The sequence below is a fragment of the Furipterus horrens genome, unplaced genomic scaffold (genome assembly GCF_987537825.1).
Source record: "Furipterus horrens unplaced genomic scaffold, mFurHor1.1.pri manual_scaffold_2, whole genome shotgun sequence".
Lineage (NCBI taxonomy): Eukaryota > Metazoa > Chordata > Mammalia > Chiroptera > Furipteridae > Furipterus > Furipterus horrens.
This window is the reverse complement of record NW_028327172.1, coordinates 215,579,316-215,594,507: the sequence shown is the minus strand read 5'-3', so window position 1 is coordinate 215,594,507 and position 15,192 is coordinate 215,579,316. Positions and strand designations below refer to the sequence as shown.

General features: G+C 59.8%; 1 protein-coding gene across 5 annotated transcripts in view; it reads right to left on the bottom strand.

Moving 5' to 3' along the window:
- Positions 1–555: 555 nt before the first annotated feature.
- The window catches only part of TBC1D14 (TBC1 domain family member 14), a 73,700-nt gene continuing 59,063 nt past the window's right edge, over positions 556–15,192 (bottom strand). For all 5 annotated transcript variants that reach the window (XM_090267106.1, XM_090267107.1, XM_090267108.1 and 2 more), the window contains 6 exons: positions 13,864–13,958; positions 11,109–11,180; positions 10,300–10,428; positions 9,438–9,547; positions 2,684–2,942; positions 556–798 (listed from right to left, as the gene is read on the bottom strand). In XM_090267106.1, coding sequence (XP_090123232.1) covers positions 733–798; positions 2,684–2,942; positions 9,438–9,547; positions 10,300–10,428; positions 11,109–11,180; positions 13,864–13,958 — 731 coding nt within the window. In that variant the 3' untranslated portion in view covers positions 556–732. The remainder of the gene's footprint in view (positions 799–2,683; positions 2,943–9,437; positions 9,548–10,299; positions 10,429–11,108; positions 11,181–13,863; positions 13,959–15,192) is intronic.

The window sequence follows — 15,192 nt, the reverse complement described above, 5'->3', positions numbered from 1 at the left end:
GACTTACAGGGAGGCTGTCTGCGCCAGGCCTGGCTCTGTGTGTGGAGCTCCCCCAGCCCCCACGTTCCTCCACAGCTCTATGGGTTGGGAGCACGGGGCTCCCAAGGGACTGGCGCGTGCACTCCTGGCCCGCGCTGCGGCGGCGGCAAGGCAACACGGTAAACGTGACCCCGAGGCAGCTCGGGCCCCAGGCTGCCCATGAGCATTCTTCAGCACCCACCACGAGAGCCTGCTTGCCTTTCCGCATCTTTGGTAGGTGGGCTTTAAAAACCGAACCTCTGCTTCTGGAAAGGGTATCTCTATAACCAACCCAGCAATCCCCGGCTCATCACGACAGAGAACTAGGAGCCAGTCACTTCTCCAAGTCTCCCAAATAGCTCCTTGTGCTCCTCAGCTAAGAAAGACTGTCGTGTCCTTTCCAGTAGTTGACGTAAAGGATTACAATTTAATTAACCTTTGCTGGGATAAAGGAGGGGAGTTGCTGCTGCCCCGATTTTAAACCACGCCAAGTGTGAGGTGGCAGTCGGGCCAATACCGGGTCATCGTTCCACTGAGCTTCTTAAGGCTAAGCCTTGGTTTATTCTTTAAAAGTTGTGTTTGTTTAGTTTAAGGCCAACTCCAGGATCAGGGTCAAACGCGGCCACAGCCCGGCGCTCAGCTGCCAGGGCGCCCGTCCTGAACGACACAGGTGCTGAAGTCCGCTCCGGTGCCCGGCGCGGGTCCACCCGTGCCTCAGTGTCTGAGAGACGGGCTTCCTTTCTCCACGTCCCGGCTGTCCCTCTGCAACGCAGTCAGCACCTGGGAACCACAGGGAAGACACCTATGGGCGGCCGCAACGCCCGCTGAACACAGACCCCGCGAGGCTCCTGAGGCCCACCTCTGCGCTGCAGCCAGACCCCCCTGCCGAACACGGAGCTCCGCCACGCCACCGCTGGGCGAGTGTCCCCGGCCAGCCGCAGCACCACCATGGGGACCGGGCAGCAGGGCTCTGCCCACGCCCCGCCCTCCCTGCGCTCCCCTCTCTCCGCCCTCAGCCGGCGCCCCGTGCTGTGACTGTCACGGCCCACCACCCGCCCTCGTGCACCAGGCGCGTCCCCCGGGCGCCCACAGGGGTGACGTCCCCACAACGAGCAGCTCACAGGGACTCACGCCCAGGCCTGTCTGATCTCAAACCCCAGGGACCCTGCGGCGGCCGTGCTGAGCCGCGGAGGCCAGACCCGCTGCCGCTTCAACCACAGGGCGGAGGCAGAGCTACGTTACGTAGGGTTCAAACGGGCCGCCCAGAAGGACTGATGTCGAGAGAAGTCCCCCACCTCTAAGTGGACAGGGCGTGCTTTGTGGGGCTCGCCAGGGTCCTCGCCTCAAGCAGAGCGTCTCGGAGGAACACGCACGGACCCCAACTCCCGTGGGACCTGAACTGCGGGGCACTCGATGATGCTAACCCACACCCGCCGCAGGCTGATGCCTAGCGTCAGCCCATTCTTATAAAATGCCCAGGAATCAATAAACTCTGACCTAGTTTTAACCAATCATTTTTACTTAGTTCCTAAAATGCAGGGAGCAAAATGTCAGGTCTGGCATTAATCCTCTCTCTGTATGCGCATGTGTGGGTGTGTGTACATGTATGTGTGGGTGGGTATACACGCCCTGTGTGTGAGTGTGTGTGTGTAGGTGTATGTGAGTGGTGTGTGAGCACATGTGTACGTGGGTGGGCCTGTGCGTGTGCAGAGGGTATGTATGGGTATGTAGGTGTATCTATGCGTATATGTGTGGGTCAGTGTGTATACACATGTGGGTGGGTGGATAAATATGGTGTGCACATGTGCATGAGTGTGCATGTATGGATGTGTGTGTAGGGTGTGTGCACGTGTATGTGTGGGTGGGTGTGCATGGGTGAGTGGGTGAGCGTGGCTGTGTGCACATGCACGTGTATGTGGGTGGGTGGGCGTGGCTGTGTGGCGTGCAGGGCTGTGGGCGATGGCCATGGGGAAGCGCGGTGGCATGGAAAGGAAGAGCAGCAGACCCTGACACACACATTGGGAAGTGAAGGTCGTAACAGAATCCAGGGACACTAAGGTGGGACCTTTGTCCTAGGAGCCCTCCTCCCGTCCTCCACAGGAGGAGCAGGGCTCGTGAGTGTTAGTTCCCTCTGCGTCCTGTCTCTGGCATTTTTTAAAAAGGGGTCGGAAGCCCTGGCTGCTGTGGCTCAGTGGACTGAGTGTCGGCCTGCGAGCCAAGCGTCCCCGGTTTGATTCCCAGTCAGGGCACATGACCAGGTTGCATGTCAGGTCCCCAGTTGGGGGCGCGAGTGAGAGGCAACCGCACAGTGATGTTTCTCTCCCTTTCTCCTTTCCCCGCTCTCTAAAAATAAACAAGCAAACAAATAAAAAGGGATCGGGGCTAGGGTTACGAAACACTGCCTAGTGTACAGAGAACACTGACAACAGATCAGAAGTTCTGACCTCCGGGCACCCCCACAGAAAGCACAGGGCAGCTTTTATCGCCCAGCCCCCCCACTGGACAGAGTCCCGAAGAGGAAAAGACTACCCGAGACCCCTGGCAGAGCTGAGCCCGGCACCCAGGCCTCCTGTGCAAGAACCACTGTTTCCTCAGCTGAATAAGGTGCCCCCTAGACTATACCGAGCCCCCCTGCCCACGGGGAAAGGGACAGAAGCCCACATACCTGAGCCCACTTCTTGTTCCGACTCTGCATCTGAATTGTGGCGATGGAAGCGAAGAACTCCTCTGCGGGCAGGTGCTCGGGCAGCCTGGTGAGGAACTGGGCCATGTGGATGAAGTCCATCTTGGTCAGGACGTCCTCGAACAGCTTCAGGAGGCCCAGTGCCGTGCGGAACAGGAACTCCTCCCCGTCACGACAGAACACGTCCCAGATGCGACAGGCCAGGTCGAGGGGCAGAGACTTGCTGTATAACGTAAAGATCCTGGAAAAGGAGGCCGAGTCTTCAGATTTTGGACGGCACAAAGAACAAACCCTGAGCTCAGGTGCACTCCGTTCCAAGTGCTCCCGAGCCGGTCACTTTCCTGCTTAGATGCACGCAGGGGGGGATGAAAACGCCCTAGAGTTTATTGTGAGAGTGCGTATTTGTCCTCACGTTTAAACTTCGGTCGTCGTCAAAGGACGCCCCCCACCTGATGCAAATGCCCATCAGAACTTTCTTCCACCACTCAAAACAGTTCTGAACGTGTAGACTTTGATGCCTTTAAGTGCTTCTGCCACTTTTTACCTCACCTCTTCCACATCAGCAAAACGTTTCCCTGTGAGTGTGTTTTTCATTAGGGGAAATCGCTCGGGGTGAGACTGGGTGACTAGGGAGGGTGGGGCCATGGGTCATGCTGTTTTTGGTCAAAAATTGAACACTCAGCTTGGTGTGGGCAGGTGCGCTTGTAAGTCAGCCATCGTGAAATGGGAAAATGTGTTGATAAGAGTCTTTAAAAACAATTCACCGAAGCCAAATGCAACCTCGCACAACGCCAGCTGGTGCGCTGATCCAGATGGGCTCCTAGGACTCTCACCTAGTAAGGGAAGCCTGTCCTAACTATAGGGGCCTGCCCTCCAGAAGACAATTCCGGATTTTTCCGGGTCTCCCCACGTCCATGGGGGGCTGGCAGTGTGGGAGCACGAGGCCAGTGTGAGAATGTTATGGAAAAGCATTGTTGGCTCTCACGCGGACCCTCACACACAGTACAATCTGAGTTACCGACACTGACTGCTTCCACATGCAACAAGTATTGATGAGGCACCTACCATGGGGTTAATAGAGCCGAGTCCGGTGGCAGATAAAACAAGAGCACAGAAATTCACAGCTCAGTGTACATGTGCACCCACCTGGGAAGAGTACTGTACACTTTCTTCCCAGTAGGGGTCAGCAATGAACAAAGTAAATTTTTCCAAATAAACGACTATGGATTACAAGAAACTGACCTTAACAACGCAAACCATCAGATGAAAAAATGAAACATGACTATGTATTCCCTTAAAAAACTGTGATCATCACAATGCAAACTGCCAAACACACACAATCCTGGGTGCGCACAAGTGCCACCAGGCTGGGTGGTGTCTGTCCTGGCCTGCGTCACACAGCAAGCACAGTCCATGCTGAGACGGGGGCCAACGGGCCTCTGTGAGCCCAGCCTCCCTCCTCAGCTGGGAGATGCAGCCTGGGCACTGTCCCCAGGCGTCCCTGACCCCCAGGCCCAGCCCTGCGCTCCTTCCTGCCTGGCCCACCCTCTTCCCCAGTGCTCTTCCCAAGACCCTGGGCTTGCTTCAGTCTCCCACAGAGACGGCACAAGAGCAGGGACCTGCCCCGTTCACCTCGGGCTGCAGCGGTGGGACCCTCACTTTCCTGTAATAAATTCCACTGGGAAAGTGGCACCGTGTGAGCCAATCTACACACAGGTCTCCTGGGCACGGGCTTTCTGTCTGCAGTTGCGTCCGGGACACAATCCATCCCCAAGGCCCTGCGTCCGCAGGGCACTCCCCTCCAGGACCCAGAGGCACAGCCCACACTCAGCACCGGCTCTGACGCAGCCCCAGTGAAGCTCACGGCTGCCCCCTGGGGGTGCTTGCAAGCCCCACAAGATGCAAGGAAGGCAGAGCAATTTAGGGGAACTGGGAGACAGACGTCAGAGAAAAGCCGCCCCAGGTCCTGCCGCACTAAGTGGTAGAGTCAGACCCTGAACCTGACCCAAAGCCCACGCCTGGACCACCCACGCTGCCCAGGACACTGGCAGCAGGGCCCGGCCTTGAGGAGTCACGCCTCCCTACTGTCTCACAAACAGAACGCAACGTCACAAACCAGCGAACAAGAGACCCAGGAGGTCTTTGTCTCTGGTCTCAATCTAGAGAACATTCTCGAGTCGCTCTAGTGCTTACTTTACTTTTTAAAAGGAGTATGAGTGAAAGTCACGGTGTTTCACACCATGGGTTTTCAAATTATGAACCCGAAACCCAGGCACGTGCCCCGACAGGGAAGTGAACCTGAAACCCAGGCTTGTGCCCCGACAGGGAAGCAAGCCGGCCACCTTTCAGAACTGAGCCACACCAGCCGGGGCAGGACGTGCTCATTTTTTAAAAACTGAGACTGGAGGGCTTCCGGCCAAGATGGAGGCGTCGGTGGAGCCCTTCCCCTCCTCGGCAACCACAAGCAGAATCGCAACTAACCTCCAAACAAAGTCACCCAGAACTGCCGGCGCATCGAAACGTACGGGGTCTGACAAACAAGGACTTAAAGCAGCCACACCCATCCAGATGGGCACGAGGGGTGGAGACGGGGAGGCGGGGCTGAGAGGACGTGGTGCGGCACAGAGCGGCGGGGACCCCAGCCCCAGGCCAGGCCACGCAGCACAGGGTTCCAGCTCCGGGAAGATAAAGCCTCACAACTGGCTGTAAAAACCGGGGGGGGGGGGCGGTAGGAGAAACTGCCAGTTCCTCAGGAAAAGCAAGGACCTACATACAACCAGGATTATCTGTCCAGCAAGGCTACCGTTTGGAAGGAAGGGCAGAAGAAGTGCTTCCCAGACAAGGTAAAGGTAAAGGAGCTCATCATCGCCAAGCCATTATTATATGAAATGTCAAAGGGACTTACTTAAGAAAAAGAAGATCAACACTATGAACACTAAAATGACAACAGACTCATAACTATCAACAACTGAGTCTAAAAAATAAAAACAAAACCCAACTAAGCAAACCAGAACAGGAACAGAATCATAGGTGTGGGGATCATTTGGAGGGTTATCAGCTGGGAGGGGGAAGGGGGAGAAATGGGGAAGTGGTGCAGGGACTGAGAAGCTTAATTGGTAGGAACAAAATAGACAGGGGGAAGTATAGTATAGGAAATGGAGAAGCCAAAGAATTTACATGCACGACCTGCAGACATGAACTAATAAGGGGGTGAGATTGCTGGAGGGAAGGGAAATACCAGGTATACAGGGGGAGGGTGGGGAGGGAAAAAATTGGGACCACTGTAACAGCATAATCAATAAAATATACTTAAGTAAAAAAATAAAAATAAAAAACGTAATCAGCCAGTAAGAAAAGAAACAATAAAGACCCACGTTACCAAAAAAACAAAAACTAAGAAGTGAGGACGGACCTAACCCACGCCAGCCGCCCCTGCCAGCTCACTCCCGCCCGAGAGGCGGAGGCGGCAGGAGCGCCCCACGGCCCCTCTTCCCGGACAGCCCTCGCTCGCATGTGTGGCCTCCATGAACTGCTTTGAGCGCCCGACTCTGAGATGCGCTGGCACGTGGAGGCGGCAGCGCGCCACGGGCAGGACCCGAGGGCCCCGTGCTCAGCCCCCCACCAGGCACCACGGGCCCCGCGAGCTGCGAGCTGCGGCCTGAGCCCCTGGTGCTCAGCGGGTGAGCCCGTCATCGGGGGCGGATGTCCAGCGCTGCGAGCGGTCACGGAAGGCCGAGAACGGCCCCTGAGCGCTGCTTCATGCAGGCGCGTGCGTGCGGTGCCATGCTGGGTGCCGTGTGCCACTTGTATGTGCTGAAACGGCGCTTCAAGGCCTTCACACCTTGAATTAAATGTGCCTTGAGGTTTTTTTAAAAATTTCCCCTTGGCCAGTGTGTGCTCTTCCCGTCCCAGCCTGGACTAGGGCTTCCGCTGCACAAGTCAGCAGACAGACAGAGGGATAGCCGGCCCCCTTCCCTCTGCCTTCCCGCCCCTCCCCACGCTGAGCCTGGAGGACTCGGCAGGACTCTCAGCACCCAGCACCCAGCGCAGGACGACCCTGGGAGCCCAGAGTCGAAGCTCTGTCTCCAGTCCTCCAGCGCGGTGCCTGGATGGCAGGCCTCCAGTGCTAGTCCCAGGCCCCAGGACTCCTCCTCTGCGCCCCCACCTGCAGGCGGAGCTGCCGCCCGCTCCCTCCACCCTCATCCTCTCTGCTCCCCATCACCTGAAGACCATGCGTTACCAGCCGCCTCCAAATGACTGACAGTATTTGAAACCACACTGAGATTCAAAACCCAGCTTTGAATAGGACATTGGCACAACCCTCTCCTGGTTTGCTCCCGGAAGGGAGGTTAAGCAGGCACCACCACCCAGGCCTCTGAGGGGCGGCAGCAGCCCCACCGAGGAGCTGACGCCTGACACTGGGGCCTGAGCAGAGTCTACGCGCCCCTCCCCATGCTTCCCGAGCGCCCACCCTGCTTCCAAGCTGAGTTGTCACCCGACCCCTGGCACCTAGCCCACAGCCTGAACCACCGCAGACCAGCTGTGTGTGCGGATGGCAGCAACGAATGCACAGCCTTCTGTGCTCAACTCAGCGCTGGCCGCGGCCCCGCTGTGCACCCAGCCCCGCGCTGGGGCTGCACGCGGGGCCGAGGTGCGGACGCCAGATGCCCCGCCAGGTCCTTCCACCAAGAAGCCGTGGAGGACGCCACGTCCTCGTCCCAGCAGTCAGGACCAGCCAGTGCCTGCAGCGCCACATCGAAGCGCAGTGGGCAGCACGCGGGGGCAGGAGCACCGGCACGTCACACTGCCAAGGGGTCCGCCAAGGGGTCCGCAGCGGCACCCGGAGCTGCCGTGCCACTGAGACCCTCCACTCTCTGCTTCCCTTGGCATTTCAGACAAGGTGTTCCCACTTCGCACCCCCCCGGAGCATCACCAGCGGGAGGACGTCACCTCTGGGGCCTGAGTCAGGGACCCTCATGGGGACGCCACCTCTGGGGCCTGAGCCGGGGATCCTCGTGGGGATGCCACCTCTGGGGCCTGAGCCGGGGACCCTCGTGGGGACGCCACCTCTGGGGCCTGAGCCGGGGACCCTTGCCGTGGGTTAGGCTGCCGTATGACAAACTCCCCTCGAAAGGCACCAACGGGAAAGCGCGCCAACCCCGGCGAAGGCGACTGGAGGCTGAACGCCCGCCTTGCCCTTCCGCTCGCCACGTGGCCCTGGGCAGGCCCCTCCGCCCTGAGCCTCGCTTCCTCATTTGTGGGCTGAGATGTCACAGCTCGGCCCACGGCTGTTCCGAAGGGTCAGTGCGAGCGTGTGTGGGAGCTCTGCAGCCAGTGAGGGCAGGTGCCCGGGTCACTGCCGTCTTCAGACCAGGACAGGCAGGCGGGCCAGCCCCGCGTCCCACTGGTGGTCACTTCATGGCCGGACGTGTCCTGTTCCCCAGTGACACCAGGGTTTGGGATTCAGATACAAGCTCCAACTTCCACTCCTCCTCCCCTGCAAGAGCTCAGGGAGCCGGTGGAACCACACCCACCCTGCGTCCACAGTGAGGCTGCGCACGGTGTCCGCCAGGCTGCTGCCAGCCTTCTCCCCTGGCCCCCCAAACCCATGCTCTCAGGGTGATGCCCACCCTTTCCTCGGGCAACCACACCCACCTCTGTGCGAAGAACGGCTCCACCCCAGAACTCTCTGGGGCCTCCTATCTGCATGTCTGTGCAGGTGCCCAATAGGCACCCCAAAACCACAGTGTCCAAACCCAAGTCCGCCAACTGTCCCGCCGAACCTGACCCTGGGCGTCTGATCTTAGCAGTGGCCCCTGCAGCCCCTTACCAGCTGGGCACTGGGGACAGACGCTGCCCCCCGGCTGCCTCCTGCGCCCCACACGCCCCCAGGGCGGGCCCCCGCTCCCTCCCTCTTGCAGACCCCCCACCCCTGGCTCTCCCCAAGCCTCGCAGCCCTAGCTCGGACCCTGGTCTTTCCCCTTCGTCTGTCTCTGCCTCGAGGCTTCCCCGTCTCCCAAGCCACCAAAACGCAGTATGGATAGAACCCACCTTCACCTTCGCCCCAATCAAAAGCCTTCCCTGTGGCCCCTGGGATCCTGCGCAGGCTCCTCAGCGTGGCAGCCCAGATGCCCTGGGACCCGGCCCCCCACCTCTCGCCTGCCACCGCCACCGCCACCTCAGACCCCAACGCCACCAAGCCACCCGCCCCAGCCCCGCTAACTCCGCAACGCCACGCGCTCCCATATCAGGCCCTGGCCTGGGCCCCTGTGTCACCCCTGCGCCTGGGCCCGGGGCCTCGGTCCTTCCCGCTGTCTTCAGACAGCGCCCGTCATCCTGCACAGCTGTCCACGGGCACGTGACCCCTTCCGGACAGCACTTCCTGACGGCGGGCTCTGTGTCCTGCTCCCCAGGGAGCGAGGTCCCAGCAGGGAGCCCAGCACCGACGGGTGCTCAGGGCCACCTTGACTAATAAATGGATGAACGGCGCTCTCAAACCGAGGAGGTCTGAGATACCACTTCTCCCTGAAGGAACTGCGAAGGACCAGCTGGGGCCACAGATAGTGACAAAGAAGAGCCAACCGTGCCAGCGGGTTACTGGGGTGTCGGGCTCAGGGAACAGGCAGAGGGCGCTGGGGGCGGCAGGGCAGGGTGGGAGCCGAGCGCCCAGAGGACCGCACGTGGGGAAAGCGGTGGGAGGCGGGTGAACACTCCGAAAACAAAAACGCACACTTACCAATCAATCAGGTAGATGTCTGGAGTTAAGTTGTTTTTCTTGAAATGAGCAAATAATTTCGGCAAATTTTCTTCAAAGAATACCTCAAATGCAGCAAAGTAAGTCAGCATCTGGGGAGACGATGTGAAATACACTAATAAATAATTACCAGCACACGTTTCCAATCGACAAAACGAAGTCAATACGCTCACACCCCTCTAACGGGCGCCCCTGACCTGGGGCCCGCAGGCACCCCGTTTCCCTGCTCGCCGCTTGCTTGGCGTCCGACACTGGGGTGTTCACAAACTGAAAGCTGGCGGCACCCTGCGATGGCACGTCTGTCAGCACCGCCCTCCAGCAGGCTCAGGTGACAGCCAGCAATTGCTAGCAATCGAGCACCTTGAGTTAAGGTGGGCACACGGTCTCAGACACAACGCTAAGCAGCCCCAGGACGGGGTACCCGTGAGCACACACACGGGGAAGCCAAAGCACCGGCTTGCTTTGTTGAGACCCCCTGACTGCGGAGGTCGGGAGCTACACCAGCCGCTCCAGAGCAAGGCGGCCCAGTCACACCACGTTCCATGCCAGACGCGCGCGTGGAGACTGCCCCACAGTGCACATGTTTCCACAGGAGCCACCTCCTTCCGTGTGCAGGACACGTTCCCAGAAGCACTTTCTGAAAGCGTGTATTCAGAAATTCACACATAGGGCCATTAACCACGTTTTTCAAAGCCACCGCAACACCCAATAACTCTCCCCCTTCTGCAGCGCTCTTCCTCCTAAATCCCTCTCAGTAGAGAGAAAACGTGTTCCTTTTCCACAGACAACACAGGCTGACTGGGTAATTCTTGCTGCATGAAGGCACATACACAGGGATACTTACAAGGCCATGGTCCACTCGGAAAAACGCCATTTGACAGGGTTTATTCAGAAGGTTAGAAAAAGCAATGAAGGCGTCTGCAGTGTCTAAGTTCAGGATCAGCACTGCGGCCACGAAGGACATGCCCTGCACCTGAGTGAGGAGAGACGGGTCAGACTCTCAGCAGCCCACCCGGCAGCGCAGCCCTCCCACTCAGGACAGGAGGAGCCAACGCCCTCCTGCTAGAAGCCCCCCAACCACCCGTGGCCGACCCCCCAACCCCCCGCCAAGAGCTGCCCCCCGAAGCCAAGCTGACAGCCGTAGCGCTGGCCTGTCTTACCAGAAAGCCGCGCTGCGCCACATCAGCCACCTTGCCTGCTCTCCCTCACCCCCACGTCCCCACGTCCCCACGTCCCCAGGCCCCTGCCATCTGAGACACCGCCCCCAGATGCAGCTTCCTGATGCCTGCGATGTGCGTCTAACAATGTGTGAGACCTGGAAACCCGCACACACGTCTGCTAAGCGCAGACAACACAGCAGCACGCTTCTAACATGGTTACTGCAAAGGCGTTTTGTATTTTTTCATTTAATGTTCAAAAAAAATCACATGCAGAAAACAAGAACCGAATTGAATGGCCATGTGACGAATGCCGCAGAGCAGCCGTGTCGCGCCGTTTCTTTACACGGAAACAGGCGGCTCACTGCTGTGGGGCTCCTGACAGCAACCAGATCTGAGGGCGTGCGACCTGGCAGCCACAGCTAAGGCGTCCGGGCAGCGTTCTAAGTGTCCTTTTAGACGACAACACGGTAAAATACTGAAGAGGTGCACTCACGTAGCCCACGTCCGGTCGGTAGCAAGTGTAAGCGCCCAGAATGCTGTGCAGCATGTCATGGTACGGGCCACCCTGGAAGGACCAACACAGCAAAAGGACACACACAGTCTTGTTAGTGCTCGGGACGACCCCTGCGCTGCCACACCCGCCGCCAGGCGCAGGCCCGCGGCGGTGAGACGGCCCTTAACAAACCGGCGACCAGCCCGGCCGGCTGGGGGCCTGCGCCTCGAGCTCGCGAGCCGCTCTGTAAAGGCCACCTGCCAGGCACGGGCGCCCCGCTAGGAAACCCCTAACGCGGCTCCTGCCGTGTGACCGTGCCCCCCCCAAAGCTCAGCAGGCGGCCAGGGCCCTGGGGCTCTTCTGTGCAGGGCAGGCCGGCCGCCCACCCTGACCCCCCCTCCCCGCGTGCCCTGTCCCCGCTGCGCGTTGGTGCGGCAGGTTAGGAAGCGCTCTAAGTCTACGCCCCACCAGCCCCCACTGCCTGCATGCCTTCTCCCAGCTCCCCGCCCCCCAGGTTTCCATTTGTTCCTACAACTCCTCCCAAAAGGGCAGGCGCTGCGGGCCCCCTTTCTCAGCGAGCACGGGCCGGCGGAGGTGCCTCACCCGGGCGTCTGTGTCTGAGGCGCACAGAAGGGCTGGCCCGGTCCCACTCTGGCACCAACAGCCCCCGCCGTCCCCCACCCCCACCCCCAGCTGACGGAGGATGAAGTGTGCCCGGTGCGTGGCCCGGCGGGAGCCACTGCAGGGGAGCCGTGGCCGCGTGCAGCGGGATGCCGTCGCCCAGGCCGTCACATCCTGACGCGCAAAGGAGAGGCTTCCAGGACAGAGGGACAAGAAGGACACACAGCGAGGGGAGGCTAGGAAGAGGACAGCCAGGACTACAGGGTGGCAGAAGGGGGCAGGGCGGGGCCTCGGGCAGCACCAGACTCCCGCCTGAGGCCCGGCGACCTCCCTGCCTCGGGGCCCACGGCCGAAGGAGAAACACCAGCGCGCCGCACCGCCCTCCTAGCAAAGCTGAGCGTTTGAGCCTCACGGCCTGCACCGTCGTGACCAAGTTCGCGCTCGGGCACTAGGTGTCCTATCCTCGGTGACAAGATGGTGGCAGTAGACACAGAGCCTTAGCTGAAGCGCCCTTAACCAGCTCTGGACAGCGGGCCGTCTCCCCATCCCCTGCTTTCCACAGCGCGAGCTCAGGAAACCCAGACCTATGGGAACCACAGCGGAGGGAGACATACCCAAAGGAAGCCAGGGGGACAAAGCCATTTGTCCCAGGCCTGGCTCTAAAGAGGACCCTAAGCCCCCTCCTCCTTTTGCACCAAAATAAGGGCCCTGCGGCTCCCGAAGCCAAGGAAGCCGAGTTCCCAAAGGGCGCTCCGTGAGAACGCTGGACCTCGGCCCCGGCAGGGCGGGGGACCGCCTCTGAGCCCCGTCCCTGTGTCCTGACGGCCGCCCTTCTCGGCGAAAGCTCTGCCCCGACGCTCCTTCCTCCCGGGCAGGGACTGCCACAGCTGGTTCCCCGTTCACACAGAGCAGCCACGTAGCGAGGAGAGACGTGGAACTGAACCGCCTGGTTTCTGTTTGTCCCTCTAGCCAAGTTCCCTCCCAGGAGGCGCCGGGGTTCTTCCCTGACCCTCAGTGGGGCTCCCACTCTAGTCCTTCTGCCTGGAACGGCTGTCCGGTCTCGGGATGACTGTCACTCAGCCCAGTCTCAGCACAGCCTGAACCGCGCCCCCAGGGTCACCGCCCCCGCCCCGCCGCCCGGGCAGTGAACTGTCCCACGCCTACGCTGTCCTGGGACAGAGTGCCTGGGACACACCCGCATGTTTGCAAAGCCCACGTGTGCAGCTCCCCATCTCCTGCCTCATTCTGGGGGCCACTGATTTGTCCTAATGTGTCCCACCGCCTCTCCTGGCTTCCTAGTGCTGCTGGGTCTGGTGCTAGAAAGAGGGGTGCGACCGAGTCCAGTGGGGGACTCCGAGGTGACTCTGGAGGCAGTGAGGTGACCGGACAGAGGTGCGGGAAGTCAGGAGGGAAGCGTGGAGCAGGTGCAGAGACCACAGAGGACAGGACTCAGAACCAGGCCGAGGCAGTGAGAAACAAGAAGGGACACTCGGAAGTGTCTCTGAGGCAGGGCTGGCCCAGACCGCCCTGCACTGGATGAGGAACATCCAACGAGACCCCCAGGGAAATGCCTGCTGACGGCCCTGCCTCAATGACTCCAAAATCAGCTGCTGGCAGCCCGAGCCCTGTACTGTACGCAGAGGCCCGTGGGGACACGCCCCCCGAGGAGAACCTTCTGTCCTGTGTCCATGGCTGGCTCAGTACCCAGTGGTGTGCCCACTGGTCTACCTGCTCTCAAACCCACCCTGACGACGCCCAGAGGCTGCCAAGGGTTCCCCTTTGCCCCCCAGACTGAAGCACGCGTGTTCCTAACCACAGAAGCAGCCTCCAGGGCCACTGACAGACGGGCCGCCCGTGGGGCCTCACCAGGCCCTAGAGAGGCTCCTGATACACCCACTTCCAAAGCAGAGAGCTGCCCTCAAAGGCAGAAATACGGCCACAGTAAGTATTCGTTGCAAAGCATCAGTTACTCTTATTTTTAAGTCTCGATGCGTGAACATAAGACCCACCCTCCTCCTGCCACCCTCCCCGCAAAAACCCCAGTGCTTTTCTAACTTGATGACAAATGTACACAGTCTGACAAGTGCGACTTCTAGACAAACGTCTGTGAAAGCAACAAATCACCGCCACCTACCTGCTGGAAGATGCAGAGGTTAGGGAATGTTCTAGAAATGTCCAGTTTAATCAGCTCCAGACTGGCTTCTTTGTCTGCGGCTGAAAACCCGGCATCTACCAAAAGATGGAGAGTCACCACGCCCCTCAGAGGCCGCCCGCGGGGGCATCAGAAGGCGTGGGCACTGACAGGCACGGGGCGAGGACGAGTTCCTCAGACACACACGGACCCGATCCACTCGGCCCAACGGTCCGCGGAGCTTCTTGCCTCAAGAGCAGCGAGCAGGTGCTCCCCGTCTGGGGGGCTGCCGTGCCGCCCCCCCTGCTTCCCCCGCCCATACCCGACCTCCTGCCCCACAGATGACGGGCAGCCAGCAGCTTGTCCCAGGCCGCCCCCAGCCCCCCGCCCCCAAGCCCCCCTTTCCCTGACCTCGCAGGGGCTAAGGCAGCCCGGCCTGGGCTCTCCTGCTGCCTCCTCCACCCTGAGCCCTTCCTTGTTCCGCTGTCCCCGGCTTTAACAAACGTAGCCTCATCGTCGCCTAAATAAACAGCAAACACGGCACAGAACCGTCTGATGCTGGGTCGCCACCAGGGACTTTCTCGTTTGAAATCACAATCTCATCTGATTCCACCTCTCCCCAGCAGTCAGCGGAAGCACTAAGAAGCACGGGGATGTACCCACGTTAATTCGAGGAACAGAAAACATCCCTGGTAGGAACTTAAGACGTATGGCCTCAGCACCTCCTGTCCTATCGCTCGCAAGTACTCACGAGTAACTGGGTCTACGTATTTTTGAATTTCGATACCACATAGATGGCATTTTAAAAAATCAGTAAGAAGGACACTACTTAGCCCTGGCCGGTGGCTCGGGCAGTTGGAGCCTCGTCCTGTGCACCGAAGGTTAAGGGGTCCGACCCCCAGTCAGGGGGCGCGCCCGGGCGGCCGGTTTGTCCCCAGTTGGAGCACGTACAGGGGGCAACCGACCGATGCTTCTCGCTCCCTCCCTCTCTCTCCCTCCGTCTCGCTCCCTCCCTCTCTCAAAATCAGTAAACATATCCTCTGGTGAGGATTAAAAAGAAAAAAAAAAAAAAAAAGGATCCCACTTAAGCAGCAGAGATTTCGTTCCTGTGCGTATGGGAGGTTCCAAAAGCGCCCTCCCGCACGGGCGGGGCCCATGGCCGCGCAGGCCCAGGTGCCGGTGCCGCTCGCCCGGCGAGTGCACACGGAGGCAGCCCCAGTGACCTCAACCGGCCCTCCGGCACGAGAGGACACAAACACCTTCCAGGACCTGGGTGTTCTCTTTCTTAGACAAGCTTATTTTTTAACTTCTTTGCTCTTAAATAAATAAACC